This window comes from Mya arenaria, chromosome 13 (genome assembly GCF_026914265.1).
Source record: "Mya arenaria isolate MELC-2E11 chromosome 13, ASM2691426v1".
NCBI lineage: Eukaryota > Metazoa > Mollusca > Bivalvia > Myida > Myidae > Mya > Mya arenaria.
Window position 1 is genome coordinate 35,451,346 of NC_069134.1, and position 15,400 is coordinate 35,466,745.

The 15,400-nt window shown below is 36.1% G+C and overlaps 3 protein-coding genes across 5 annotated transcripts in view; all 3 read left to right on the forward strand.

The window, feature by feature from the left end:
* Window positions 1–6,811, forward strand: part of LOC128214780 (uncharacterized) — a 32,239-nt gene extending 25,428 nt beyond the window's left edge. For all 3 annotated transcript variants that reach the window (XM_052921419.1, XM_052921420.1, XM_052921421.1), the window contains 5 exons: window positions 42–200; window positions 1,674–1,847; window positions 2,420–2,598; window positions 3,207–3,384; window positions 4,465–6,811. In XM_052921419.1, the coding sequence (XP_052777379.1) occupies window positions 42–200; window positions 1,674–1,847; window positions 2,420–2,598; window positions 3,207–3,384; window positions 4,465–4,841 (1,067 nt within the window). In that variant the 3' untranslated portion in view covers window positions 4,842–6,811. The remainder of the gene's footprint in view (window positions 1–41; window positions 201–1,673; window positions 1,848–2,419; window positions 2,599–3,206; window positions 3,385–4,464) is intronic.
* A 1,706-nt stretch (window positions 6,812–8,517) lies between these two features.
* On the forward strand, window positions 8,518–10,490 carry LOC128213271 (sodium-coupled monocarboxylate transporter 2-like). The gene has a single exon (XM_052918859.1). The coding sequence runs from the start codon at window positions 8,703–8,705 to the stop codon at window positions 10,482–10,484; it is 1,782 nt and encodes a 593-aa protein (XP_052774819.1). The 5' UTR covers window positions 8,518–8,702; the 3' UTR covers window positions 10,485–10,490.
* Window positions 10,491–10,858: 368 nt separating this feature from the next.
* Window positions 10,859–13,547, forward strand: LOC128213270 (sodium-coupled monocarboxylate transporter 1-like). The gene has a single exon (XM_052918858.1). It carries the CDS (start codon window positions 10,859–10,861, stop codon window positions 12,728–12,730), a length of 1,872 nt encoding a protein of 623 aa, XP_052774818.1. The 3' UTR covers window positions 12,731–13,547.
* Window positions 13,548–15,400: the final 1,853 nt, after the last annotated feature.

Sequence of the window (15,400 nt, forward strand, 5' to 3'; positions counted from 1 at the left end):
AATTTTAGGCATATAAACGCAGTATTGATTTCAATTTCCAGGTTTCAATGGTCCAGTTTTCCCGTCTGTCTCCCTGGTTGACACGTGTGGTAATATAGAGAAGAACTGCCCGTCCCTGCCAACGTGGGTAAAATCTGCAGCGAAGATGCTCAACACTGGAGAAACAGGAAAGGACTGGAATGCCTTGGCTCGGGAGCTGGGTGAGTTGCATAAAAATATGACTGATTTATAGTTGAAGTAATGGTTTAGACATTTGTTGATTTTAAAAAGTACATAGGTCGAGGTGTTGTCATAGCTTTTGTGTTATCTTTGTCATTGTGCAAACACCTTAATGTAGCTTAGAAGTTATTTATGAAAATAACATATGGCTCTTTGTTAAAAGCATACCATGAGTTGTAACATGTTTACCATGAGATATTACATGCTTACCATAAGGTGAACATGCTTACCATGAGATGTTATACCGTATGCTAACCAAGAGTGGCCATGCTTATGATACGGTGTTACATGCTTACCATGGGGTGTTAAATGCTTACCATAAGGTGTTACATGCCTACTATGAGGTGTTACATGCTTAACATGAGGTGTTACATGCTTACCATAAGGTGTTACATGCTTACCATGAGGTGTAACATGTTTACCATAAGGTGTTACATGCTTACCATGAGGTGTTACATACTTACCACGATGTGTTGCATGCTCACCATGAGGTGTTACATGCTTACCATGAGGTGTACCATGAGGTGTTACATGCTTACCATGAGGTGTTACATGCTTGCCATGATATGTTACATGCTCACCATGAGGTGTACCATGAGGTGTTACATGCCTACCATAAGGTGTTACATGCTTACCATGAGGTGTACCATGAGGTGTTACATGCTTACCATGAGGTGTTACATGCTTACCATGATGTGTTACATGCTCACCATGAGGTGTTACATGCTTACCATGAGGTGTTACATGCTTACCATGAGGTGTTACATGCTTACCACGATGTGTTACATGCTCACCAGGATGTGTTACATGCTCACCATGAGGTGTTACATGCTTACCATGAGGTGTACCATGAGGTGTTACATGCTTACCATGAGGTGATTTTTATAAATGAGTTTATACTTAAAGAGTACCAACAGAACCAGATTAACACATGCAATGATGACCACAAGTCAAGCCTATATTACCATATTCATAGAGAAATTGCTAAGATGTCCTGTGCTTAAAAAAAAGCTGTGCTTAAGCGATGCTAAAAGCCACAAACAAGCATAGCAGTATCAGCCAAAAAAATGAAGCTTTTGTGAGGCTTAAAAATGATCAAAACCGTTCACTCTTTTGACTTCTAGGGTAACAACAGGGCCAGAATAACACCTCATACCTTGGCTTGCATTAATGGCTGGCTGAATTAGCAATAGTGGCAATACCAGCCTATCTAGCCATATATAGTCGAAACATGTTGACTCGATATCACTTGGCTCGATTTCCTCGTTAGCTCAAACTTGATGTAAAGGACCAATTTTGTTTAACACTATGTAATCATAATTGTTTGACTCGATATTCACGAGGCTTGAGGTATTTAGGCCGGTCCCTGAGATATCGAGCCAAAGGGTTTCGACTGTACCTGCTAAAAAAATTGCTATGATTTAATCAATACTGTTTGCTCTTTTTACTTTCAGGGTACCAACAGAACCAGATTAACACGTTCAATGATGACCTGAACCCTGGGCTTGCCTTGCTGGCTGACTGGATCATCAGTAGTGGCAATACCGGACTGTCAGTGGACATGCTTTCCATATATCTGGAGAAATTGGACCGGGAAGATGTGATCGAGATCATACAGAAAGCTCAAGGTTGGTAGACTGATTGCTTCACTTGATGAATGAACTGTTCAAGTATTAATGTAGGTTAAGATTTTTTCTTGATCATATTAATCATAAAACTTTACGCTTATTGTGGGTCTACTAAAAGTTTGCCTTTTCCCCATTTTGAAACCGTATTTGTAAATATCCATTTAGCACTCTCAGTTTTAAGCAGTGATAAAAGTCCACAGCCAAAATGACTATTTTGCAAATGGCTGGTCTAAATCAAATTGTTTTGCTTCACTATACCCGGTAGATTTTTTTTTTTTGCCAAAAAGTCTAAAAATCTATGTTGTTTCTTTTGCAAACAAATTACCCGTAGAACAGTACCTACATTGAATGCAACGCTACCCAATGACCAGAGTTAACTGATTTATTTATGTTTAAATGGAGAATCAACTTCTCTGAAAATAATCATTTTCAAGTGGAAAAATTTATTCATTTTCAAGTGGAGAATTTACATCTGGGACAGAGATGCTGTGACACAGCTTAGCAATTGATAAACAAAGTACTTTGTAATTATGTGTACACAACAAATGAAGTAGAAAATGTTGACATTTCAGAACAAAACCAGGAGCCAGCCCAGGTGTTCATAAGTTACCAATGGGACAGCCAGGATGAGGTCAAGGCATTACGAGACCGGCTGGAGCGCTCAGGGCTCACGTGCTGGATGGATATAGGCCAGCTAGGGGGAGGAGATCATCTATATACCAAGATTGATGAAGCTCTTAGGAGCTGTAAAGTTAGTGTTTTGTTTTGTTTATAATATGTATGTGTACTGAGTTATGAGACTTGCTTAAACACTTGAATTGCATATGCTGGATATATATAACCTTGTAAGGGAGTGAGATTCATGTGTATACCAAAATTTTACCAAAAAAAAGTCTTAGGAATTATAAGCTTTGCTCTTGGTGCTGAAGATAATATATTAATGGGGGGGGGGGGAGTTGGGTGCATCCGATGCACGAGCCCCCTTAAATTATCCAAGTTTTCTTTTATTTCAAGATTGGAGAAAAAAAAGTAAATAAATACACCCAAAATGCACCATTTTGGACTAGAAGTTGTTAAAATACCCCCAATTTTTTAACCCCCTGCGAACACTTTAAACCAAATAAATAATGGTTCTAAAGAGAGGGGGCCAAGTCAAAAGGTTATACCCATAAGTAACGCCCCCTCTAATGTGGAATCCTGGTTTCACCCCTGTACAGTACATACAAATTAAATGTAAAGCCAGAAACTGAAGGTTAGAAAAATTATTTTGACTGATGGTCACAGAAATCAAACACATGCTGGTCAAGGAAAAATTGTTACTGCATATATTTTTTCACTTTTTGAATTGGTGAATTTCAGGCTGTGATAAGTTGTGTGAGCCCAAAGTACATCGTGTCTCATCACTGTAGCAGGGAACTGAGTCTTGCCGATCTTCTCCGTAAACCAATTATTCCCATCATGATGGAGCAGACAATATGGCCGCCACCAGGAGGCATGGCACTCATCTTCAGTCAGCTGGTCTACATAAATATGAAGGGTAGGAGCTCCTTTGTTTTCTACTTGAGGTTAGAAAAAAATACTCTAAAAAAGAGTCTCATCCGATTTTTTAGGACTTTAAAGGGAATCATATAGTAGTCACACTGTTCCTCTATCCATCCAACAAAGTGTCTGTCAGTTAGGCCAAATAAAAAACACATTTGGTTTGGGTTACGCGGGTGATCAACTCTCGTCTCATGAGGTAGAAATACTGTGTTCTAACCTTTCTTTCAGAATAAACACAGTATCCTTCTTAAGAATTATTGATTTCGATAATTATATTGATCCTTTTTGGTAAATTAAAACAATTGTATTAATTGCTTTAAAGCTTTATGCAGAAGATTTCTTTAACACCATTTTTCAATGATGACAATAATGATAAAAAAGCCTACCTACCCTACCTGTTTTTGAAAATGATGTAACCCTAATTAAACCATACTTTTTTGGCCTCGCTTTTTAGTTTATTAGTTGTTAAATACTTTACCATGTTCCAATTTCAATCAAATTTACAGCAACATGTGTATGGTGTGTCAGGCACAGTATTTGCTCTCACCTCAAAGGGCAAGGTTACACTTTCACTTCATTTGTCTATACTAAGGTCAATTCAGGGGCACTGTCTAGCATTTTTTATTAAATTTATTAAATCAAAAGATTAAGAGACCTAAAGTCGCACAAAGTATTCAGAAATGAAACAAGAAGGTAAACATTAAAGATAGTTCTATGTTAGGATATGATACTTAATATTATGAACTCTTAATTATTACCTTCATAAAAAATTAAAAATTAAAGTGATTACCCTAGAGGCTAGAAAGTAATAATTTGGTCGCAGTTATTTTCGTTGGTCGGTAAAGATCAAACAAACTCTTTTTTAATTGTGGCCTTATATGAGATATAAAAGGGTTATAAGTACTGTGTTTGGATCCGTAAAGGTTGTATTCGACTAGAAGAGTTTATTAAGAAGTATGCTTGTGATAATATGCAGTCAGGAAATCAATTATCGATATTTCCAGATATGGGTAATTGTTTATATATTTAAATAAATGATTTTTGGCAATTTATGGAAGTTTTATGGGTGTTTCAGGAGTTGGTGGTCATGGTGGTACTGGTATCCATGCAGACAAGAAGGACAAATATCGAGAGATAATCCAACGTATATCGCAGCACGCTACGCCAGATCTTACCCACTCGAGCGAAACAGAATCTGATATACAGAGCAAGAAAAGTCAGTTCATAGATGGTGAATATGTGTCAGACTATAGTGAGCACGCTGATAGGTACAGTTTAGGAAGTTCGGGGAATTCAATGGTACATATCGACTATCAGCTTGTGCCTTTACGAGCATACCCTACACAGCCAACGGCAGAACAGCAAACCGCGCAAGAGACACAAAGAGAACCAGCAATGCGTCCAGTTGAACAAGTCCATGTTACACAATGCCGGGTTTGCACCATTTTGTGATCTGAGCTTAAAGTATAGTTATTTATATGTGGCTGTTATGTGCCTAATGTTGATTTTTTAATGGCTTTACAGATTTATGAAAGTTTGAGCTCCGCTGAAACACTGAAAACATCTCGAGACCCAACTCGATTCTTTATAGAACAGACAAATTCACATCGTATTGTATTTCCGTGAGGATTTATCTGATAGTTGTTTGGCTAGCAAGTTAATTATCCGATTTTAATATTTGATTTATTTTCCAAATTTCATCGGCATTTTCTTGACATTTCAAAACAGGTATATTCAAGAGGAAACAGAAATACCCTGGGGCATTAGTCATACTAGTTAGTTCTACTAAAATTACCATAAAACATAGTATTACTGACTATTGTTTGCCTTTAAAAGATGTATCACATAAAATTAATGGAAAGTGTTTTTGCATTCATTTTGCATTCCCTTATTTGTAATTTTTTAAAATCGTTCTAGCTTGATAGCTTGAATAAATTGCAAGTATGTGGTTTTGTTTATGGGACAGAGGTCTATGACCTACATGTAAGGATATTTTGAAAAATTGAAAGAGGATGTCGGAAGACATTTTTTTATTATCTATTTAACTTGAATTGATCACAATCAAAAAAACTTTTTTAAGATTTAAGAAAAATAATCAAAGAAAACTTACTGAAAATAATAGATGGTTGGGATGTCTGAACCAAATTATTGTAGATCACTTTAATTTTGTGAGGTACTTTTTTCGTGATTTTTAGTTTTCTTCAAATTTTACAAGGTTTACATTTCTTGTCATTGTGACAGTCTTGTTAAATTAAATGAAATTGATGTTAAACTGAATATTTGCTAGTTTTTTTTTAAATCATTTGGCTAATAACATGTGAATATTATACGCAAATTTGAACAATATATATACAGTTCAATCATAGTGTTAAAGCTACTTACCTTAAAGATTATTTGTAATATAAATTGCACAGCTTTCTATACAGTTTAACATTTTGTAGAGGAAAAATATTGTTGCAATTTTGTGCATTTTATTTTATCAACTTGTGTGTAGAAAATATGTGGATTTTTATGAATCTCAAAAAAAGTACAGTTTCGGAAATTAATTTGAAGATGTTTTGTATGAGATGTTTCCAGATATTGATCACTGTATAATTGCTAGATCTGATCAGTCTTGTATACGTTATGTACTTTTGTTAATGCCTCTTTGCATTCAAATTAAAAAAAAATATCTTTCCAGTTTCCATGGTGATGTTTATTAAACAAATTCAGTAAACATAAGATATCTCGATTGTTTATTCAAATAGGGCCTTATGTTTGTATCAGTCTTTCATGCTTATTTAGAATTTTTTCTTACAGGGCATTGCAGAATTAGTTTAGATTAAAATATTTCTGTATATAAATTGATCTTGTCTTTTTTGAGAGTTTAAAGTATACTTTTCTAGTGATGTTCATGTATTTTATTCATATTCATGTAGATCTGAACTTGCAAGATTGGATGACAATGTACTTTATATTGCCAGCCTAAGGTATCCCACCGATTATTATTCGCTTTATTGTACATGTAGTCATTATGATGTTTCATACTGCTCTATTTCGATGCCTATTGACTTCATTCAATTTTTATATCATTTGGAAAATTATTGAGATCAGAATCCAAAGACATGTTTTGCAATTTTAAATGCCATAAAGCTTTGCTAGTAATAGTTCTGATGGAATTATTTGTATGCTCTAAGGAAAAAATTATCTACCAATAGAACCTATTTAAGTGATACCAAGATAATGTAGGCACTACAGGCATTCAAAAATAGCATATCGTTGTGTCAGATACCTTAAAACGAATCCATCTTTATCCTGTTTTTGTTTTTTTACTTCCAATCAGTATTGTTACTCTGTATTGTTTTGTTGTTAGATTTCTATGTTAATTGGCAATTTTTTATTTCACTGTTGAACCAAAAACATAAAATAAACCATTTTAGATAGTCAGTGTTCTGTTATACTTATTCTGCGATTCTTAAAGGCCTAGTTTAAGCCTTCTATAAGTGAAACACCCCCAATCCGTGTATAGTACACAACTTCTGTGTATTGATCTTAAAGGCCTAGTTTAAGCCTTCTATAAGTGAAACACCCCCCAATCCGTGTATAGTACACAACTTCTGTGTATTGATCTTAAAGGCCTAGTTTAAGCCTTCTATAAGTGAAACACCCCCCAATCCGTGTATAGTACACAACTTCTGTGTATTGATCTTAAAGGCCTAGTTTAAGCCTTCTATAAGTTACCTGTTCCCCAATGGAAATGGACAATACATCTTGTATTTTAGTACGTTTAGTTTTACAAATACTATTATCATTAAAATGCCTTAGAATAAGAATAAAAGCTATGCTATATCATAGCCCATTAATATGATTTAACCAGGGTGCTTCACAATTTAGATATAATTATGGTGACCATACATATAAAATGGATTGAAAATATATTTTATATAACTATTTAAAATCTTATCACTTGTATTTATTTATTATCTATTTCCAATTAGTTTAATTAATAAATGCATTAGCTATGCATATTGTTTATAGCTATTAGTAAGACAATGAAAAAATCTACTCTAAATGTGTCAACCCTAAATGACCCTGAGCCAATAAACAGAAAATTGGCCCGTACTGTGACACCAGTGCAATAGATGCAGGAGATGCACACCAAGGGATTATTATGACAAACATTCCTTAAACTAGGCCTTTAACTACATTACATTAATAATAAATCGAGCATTTGAAATACAATCAATCAAAAAAGAAAATATAATTATGCATCAAACGTTGCAGAAATCTAACAAAAACCAAAAATAAGTTTCAAAAACTGTAATAAACATATACATGAAACCTGGGAGTAGGTGTTATTGGTCCTAGATAAAACTCGAACAAAATCTAAAAAATGACCATTTAAAGTCAGTTTTAAATTGTAAACCAATATTTCTAGAGTTGCATGAATCCTTAGGTAATCAAATATTCATTGGTAGCCTTTTTTGTCCATTGCATTACCATTGAATACAATAGCAAAGATTGTTATTCACGGCAAAACAGCTGTAACCTGTCCAAGATGGCTGATCAAGTAGTTATACCTCAATAACAAAGAGCAGAGGGTGTAATAGGACACACGCTCGTCTTCACGTCTGTCCGTCCGTCCATCCCGTTTTTTTCCAGTCCATATCGTTAGCATTCACGGTTGGATTTTAAAATTATTCGGAAAAAGTCACCACCATAGCATGAAGATGTGTCACCACAAGACCCGCGCCCGATTTTAAATAAACTTCGGGGATAGTTATAACTAAAAAAACTATTTTTATATCTACCAGTGAAACCCTCCAGACCACACGATTTTAAATAAACTTCGGGGATATTTATAATAAAACAACGGATTGTTTATCTACCAGTGAAAAAACCCAGACCACAACGATGAAAGACTGAAGCATTTACTCTGGTAATCATTTCAGTAGAGCAACCACATTTATTAAATAATTGTACCGAGTATAAGGTCATCCACAAAAGTTATTTTGATACAAGTGGTTACAGCCAATTAGGTCCAATTTAGTTCATGACTTGAATACTGTACCAAACGCAGGCCTGTCACAAAATTGTAGCTACTTGTTATACAGGCTAGCCACAGCTGAAGGTTTATATAGAGTTTATAACCTTTGTGTATTAGAAAGAGATGAAAACTTGTTATACGAATCTTTTAAGCAATTAGGAACGGTGCGTACCACTTTAAACTCCTAATAGTGAATAAAGTGTATTGAAGTGGATACAGCCTGGTGATAAATATTTTATGGTGTTTATGTTTGTGCTTCATTCCTAGAGTCCGAAGAAGTTTCAGAAATGGATGACTATAGTATCTTTACGGGAGTGAAGAGGTCTTTTCATGTTGTGGATTACGTCGTGTTTTCGCTCATTTTCGCTGCATCGGCAGCCATTGGATTCTACCATGCGTACAAGGACAGACATGTCACTAGTGCCAAGCAATTCAGTCAATGTGGACGTACAATGCACCCGATTCCCGTCTGTTTATCGCTTGCAGCAACATTCATGTCGGCTCTAACTTTGCTTGGTAATCCGGCAGAAATATATACACATGGAACAATGTTCTACTGGATCTTGCTTGCAATACTTATATCAACTATCGGAAGCGCGCATATATTTGTCCCAATTTTCTACCGAATGGAAACTATCAGCTGCTTTGGATACATTCAGCAAAGATTTGGATCATTTGCGAGAGTGATAGCGTCTGCGGTATTTTTACTTTCAACGCTACAGTATATGGGATTTGTTTTGTATGCCCCGTCTTTGGCCTTCGAAGCAGTGACTGGACTTTCACTTTGGGGGACAATGATTGCCGTATCCGCTGTTTGCACACTTTACACCGCACTTGGAGGAATGAAAACTGTTATTTGGACAGACAGCTTACAGATTACCATAATGTTTGCCGGGGTAATACTTGTGCTAATATTCGGATCTAAAGCAACGGGTGGATTTGCAAGAGCATGGGAGATTGCTGCAGAAAATGGCAGGATTGAGTTCTTGGATGTTTCCGTCGACCCGAGGACACGGCACAGTGTTTGGTCAGTTGGAATCGGAGGCGGGCTATTCTGGACTTATTTATATGGCGTTAACCAGGCACAGGTGCAACGCGCATGTTCTCTGCCAACTTTGAGGAAAGCTCAGCTTGCAATATGGATGAATTTTCCAGTATTGGTGTGGATTATATCACTGACATGTATGACAGGAATAGTGCTTTATGCGTTCTACCACGAATGCGATCCAGTAAAATTTGGACTTGTGAACAAACCAGATCAGATGCTGCCGTTGTTTGTTTTGGACATTTTAGGAACAATGCCTGGACTTTCGGGACTATTTCTTGCATGTGTTTTCAGCGGCAGCTTAAGCTCAATATCATCAGCATTGAACGCTATGTCTGCAGTTATTGTTGAAGACTTTGTGAAACCATTCTGTTGTAAAGCCATGTCAGAACGCACAGAACTTATTATCTCGAAAGTACTTGTGGTTATTATTGGCTTCGCCCAATTTTTCATGGCAATCGGTATTTCGCAAATTGGTGGACTCATTTTACAGCTATCATATACCCTTTTTTCAATCCTAGGTGGACCTATCCTAGGTTTGTTCATAGCCGGAGCCATATTTCCATGGACAAACAGAATCGGTGCGTCCGTTGGATTTATTGTGTCTTTGGTTTTTATGTGCTGGTTAGGATTATCTGCTGCAATACAACGCCCATCTCCGTTGAAACAACCCTTGCCAATCTCTGTTTCTGGATGCAACTGGAATGCAACAGATTTTACTCCACCACAATTAACCTCAAATATATCAAGTCTTCAGGAGACAATCGATGAGCCAATAGTGTATAACCTTTACCGAATGTCTTATCAATGGTATACTGGTCTCGGTATGGTGATTACGGTGGTGTTTTCTTTAATAATAAGTTTTATGACTGGCAGAACGGAACCTAAGTCACTAGACAACAGACTCCTATATCCGCTGTTTTACAACATGATGCCGTGTTTGCCTGAAAAGTATCGAAAGGTTTTGAAATTTGGTGTTACATACAACGATTCTGGTGTTTCAAATGAATATGAACTGAAGTAGGTACTTTATAATTGAGTTCAATCAAATCGTGCAAATTCTTCATTTCAATTACATGTTTTAGAATGGTACACGACTCATTATGTTAATATTACGATACTTATATAAACCTAATATACATCATGAAGAAATGATATCATCTGATATAATTCATTAAACTATTCTTTGTGTAGCGGTGTGCATCTGAATTATGAATAGCAAAAAAGTAAAAAAAAAATCTAATTAAAAACCTAAGTTATGGTATTAAAACTTTTAAACTTTTCCCATTAAATACAAGTCGTGCGACAAAGTGGAACGCTTCATGTCACACAAAACGTTTACAAAGTCGCATTGACATCTGTTTAACTTGACATGAAATTCATTAAGTAAATGAATGCATGTATAGTGTTGATAAAATGGAAGATTATAGCATATATAACGGCCATAAAAAGTTATTCCATATTGTGGACTATATCATTTTTGCACTGGTGCTGCTGGTTTCCTTAGTGATAGGAATTTATCATGCATATAAGGACAGACACAACACAAATGCTGAAGAATTTCACCAAAGCGGACGAAAGATGCATCCCGTTCCTGTGTCTCTATCCCTTTGTGCAACCTTCATGTCAGCGCTCACACTTTTAGGTAACCCGGCCGAGATTTACACCCATGGTACCATGTTCTACTGGATTGTTTTAGCCATGTTGCTGTCAACCATCTGCAGCGCACACGTGTTTGTTCCGATATTCTACAAACTTAAGACGATTAGCTGCTTCACCTATATTCAGCTAAGATTTGGGAAAGTTGTAAGAGTTATTGCGTCCGTGTTATACATCAGTCAAATGTTATTGTACATGGGATTTGTATTGTACGCTCCTTCGTTGGCTCTAGAAGCTGTCACAGGAATGACTTTGTGGGGTACAATGATTTCCGTCGGGGCTGTTTGCGTCCTATACACAAGTCTTGGAGGAATGAAAACCGTTCTTTGGACTGACAGTTTTCAACTTGTGATCATGTTTGCAGGAACCATCTGTGTTTTGATATTTGGTTCCATTGCAGTCGGAGGGTTTTCCAGTGCCTGGAATATAGCAAACGAAAGAGACCGGATAGAGTTCTGGAACGTCTCTGTGGACCCAAGAACGCGACACACTGTTTGGTCAGTAGGAATAGGAGGAGCGATGTTTTGGACGTATTTGTATGGCGTGAATCAGGCACAAGTTCAAAGAGCTTGTTCCCTGCCTACTCTGAAGAAAGCCAAGTTGGCGTTATGGTTAAATTTTCCATTATTGATATGTATAATAACTCTGACATGTATGCTTGGGATTGTATCGTATGCATTTTACAAAGATTGTGACCCAAAGACTTTTGGACTAATCACAAAAGGTGACCAGCTGTTACCGCTGCTGGTTTTGGACGTGTTAGGAAATTATCCGGGACTCCCCGGATTGTTCATAGCAAGTATTTTCAGCGGGAGTTTAAGCTCTATTTCGTCAGGACTAAATGCAATGTCAGCAATTATAATTAAAGATTTTTTGAAACCTCTATGTTGGAAAACACTGCAAGGTCGAACTGAGCTAATTGTGGCAAAAACAGTTGTGGTCCTGTGTGGTATTCTGCAGTTTTTTGTCGCATTGGCTATAGCCCAAGCCAGTGGCCTCATTATTCAGCTTTCGTATACACTTTTCTCGATAGTAAGTGGACCTCTTCTTGGACTATTTCTGGGCGGAATGATATTTCCTTGTATAAATAAGATAGGCGCAACGTGTGGACTAGTGATGTCATTACTGTTTATCGGATGGTTAGGTATATCAGCCACCATTGTGAGTCCAACGCCAATGCGACCAGCTCTTCCTATCTTAACAATTGATTGCAACTGGAACATAACAACCACAGAAAACCAGGCAGAGGTCAATTTAACTTCAACCAACCAGAATGTGTCTGAACCACCTATATTCGATTTCTACCGCATATCTTATCAATGGTATACGATGTTTGGAATGTTAACGAATATTTGTGTTTCTTTACTGGTTACCGTGTTAACAGGAGTCACGGAAAATAGTGAACGTGACAGTAAACTTTTTTATCCCCTTTTTTATAATCTAGCGCCGTTCCTTCCAAAGAAATACAGGAATAGACTTATGTTTGGAGTACAATATCAAACAAACAGTAAAGACGAGGAGTGTGAGTTACGTGTTTCTGGTAATAATGGTGAAATAACGACGGTTTCGTTACCGAAAAGAGAAAAGGATAGACGAACATCATTTCTATAAACGTGTATCCAATATATCCACCAAATCAAATATGGCCATCACGTGGCATTGACGTCTTGTCTTAACTTTAGAGCTGTATATTGTTTTGGTTGGCTTTGAATGGTCTTAAGGGTTGCCAAAATGTGTAGTATTTGGCACTGAAAATGCGTAATATGAATGCACATTTCTCTGAATGGGATAAATTGCTCCCAACATTGGTCTTATATGAAAATGCTTAGTGCCAGCTGAACAGGAGTTTGTTTTGGCGTTGAATGGGCTTCTTGGCTGCCAAGATGTAGACAATTTATCACTCAGTAGGCTAATGATCAGAGCTGCACATATGTTTGTTTGGCACTTTATGGGCCAAAATGATGCGATCTTTAAGTCTTAATTAGAGCTGCATACATGTTGTTTGGTTCTAAAAATTGTTATGATTGCCAAAAATAGTCTATTTTTTTACACTGGGCTTTGCATGTGTTTGCTTTGCCGTGTATGGTCTTTGCCAAGAAATGGTCTGTTAGGCATACTTGATTTGGCTTCATATACTTCCGGCTGGATAGGACTACAAGAAACTCACACAAATATTTTATATGATGCTTGTTAAGCACTGAATGCGCTAAAGTAGGGATTTGTATGGTTAGCTTGACTTTTAATATTGGAAAAGAGATTATTTGTAATAAAAATTGTTAAATGACTTTATTTATCTTATCGCCCTTTCAAATAAGATGAAGAAATAAGAAATAGGGATGTCGATATTGGTCATATTTGCATTTTGACATTAAAAAGATGGATCATAAAACAGCCATAAATATTTATGTGTTTATGCGACGAGGTTAAATTTGTACCAGTGTATTCTTTGGACGCTTTCATATGGTAATTCAGAACATTAGATTATTTAAATAAAATGCAAATCGTGTGTGAAAAGAACATATGAAAATGATGGATCTAATATTACATTTACTAATACATTTTTTCTGCACGTATTTACGTTTATTTTATTCTAAAGGAAGGATCAGGAATGTGGTAAGTTGATATTGCAGTTTTGTGGCTAAACGCGTGAGTTTTTCGGCATAAAACATTAGTTTTCGAACGAAAATATGAAAACTGCGATCTGCTCTTTTGTCAGCAGTCGTATATCACTTGTTTCCAGACATTTACGCAAAATTTGCTCATTGCAAGACAAAAAAAATTAAAACAGTTTTCAAAACTCTCTGTGAAAGTGCAGCATTAACAAATTAGTAAGTAGGTGACCTTAATTTCTTAATACCCTTTTGACAGAAAAGACATGAAAATAATTCTTAGCCTATAAAAGACTATGCCATTTTCTGTTTCTACACGTTTGAAATATTTTAGGTTTGCTTGTTTTTAATGATGCAATCCTTGGCAAAAATTTAAACAACGGAATTTGTAAAACGAGCTAGATGTGCAACGTGATTCATGTCACTGCTAGGTGTTTCTGCCATAGGGGCCGTATGTTACATTCACACTGGTGGCATTGCTGGATATATTAATACGGTATTTGTTTCCTTTTCTACTTTAGAGGACTTACCAGCATGAAAAAGAATATCAATATTGAAGGAGGGCTGTCTCTGCCATTCTTAATCTACATTATCATGTAGCAAGTAAGGTAATTTGTGAGAGCAAGGGTTTGTCTAGTGATATGGGTGTTACCAACATCTCTCAGAGGGAGTCCATAGGCAGTCACGGTGAAATATATACTTTTTGAGATAGAAAAATCAAAGCGCTGAAAGCGCTGCAAGACTGTCAGTGATGTAACTGACGCAAGCAAACACTACCGCAAAGTTCTTTCAAATGAAACGTGATCAAATGATTTTATACAAATGATGAACACTCTTTAAGGAAGATGAAGGATAAATGTGATTATAATAAGCACAAATATATTGGCCCTACTTAATCATGTATCCAATGGCCTACAAGGTTCTTAATTCAAGTTTCCTAAGTTTTAACCGCTTTAAATTAGTTAAATGCATATTCCTTATGTTAAAATTGCTTCAATTTATGACGTCGCTTTTAACATTTTCAGTAAGCAATTACATTCCTTCATTTCATTAGGGTCTGTTGAAGCCAATGTCTTTAAAATGCAAATACAATACAAACTATACCCAAGATTCAAGGGACAAAATAAAAATATAACTTTAAAATGATGCTCTTTCAAGCCTAAAAATGCCTCCCAGAATGTCTATCAACAGAGTCCACATATCTACAAAATTAATTTTGTGCTTGAGTTACTTTCTTTGATATAAAAGTGAAAACAAATCTGCATGGTGCTGTGGCATCATACCATGAAAAAAACAATATCTTTAAAATTTGTTTCTAGTTTGTTTTTATTATAAAAGTGTTAATAAATCTGCATGGTGCTGAAGAAAAAACAACTAATGTCTTAAATTTTAAACCTGCAGCATTAATTAGCACCATGCTGTCAAGAATGTCTGGACAATTGAATGAAATATGCATGGACCGATATTGACAGCTGGTTTTTCATTGACAAAGATGCCTTAGAGGCAGTTTTAAGATTATGCTATTCAAAGTATGAGGGTAGTTGGTAAAGTTTTCAATCATATTCAGATGATGGCTGATATTTGCTGATAAACATGTATCCTCTTAGCAGCAGGGAATAAGTAAATGACATAGTTTTAATGACCAATATTGGAGTTGTGACCTTGACCTCCA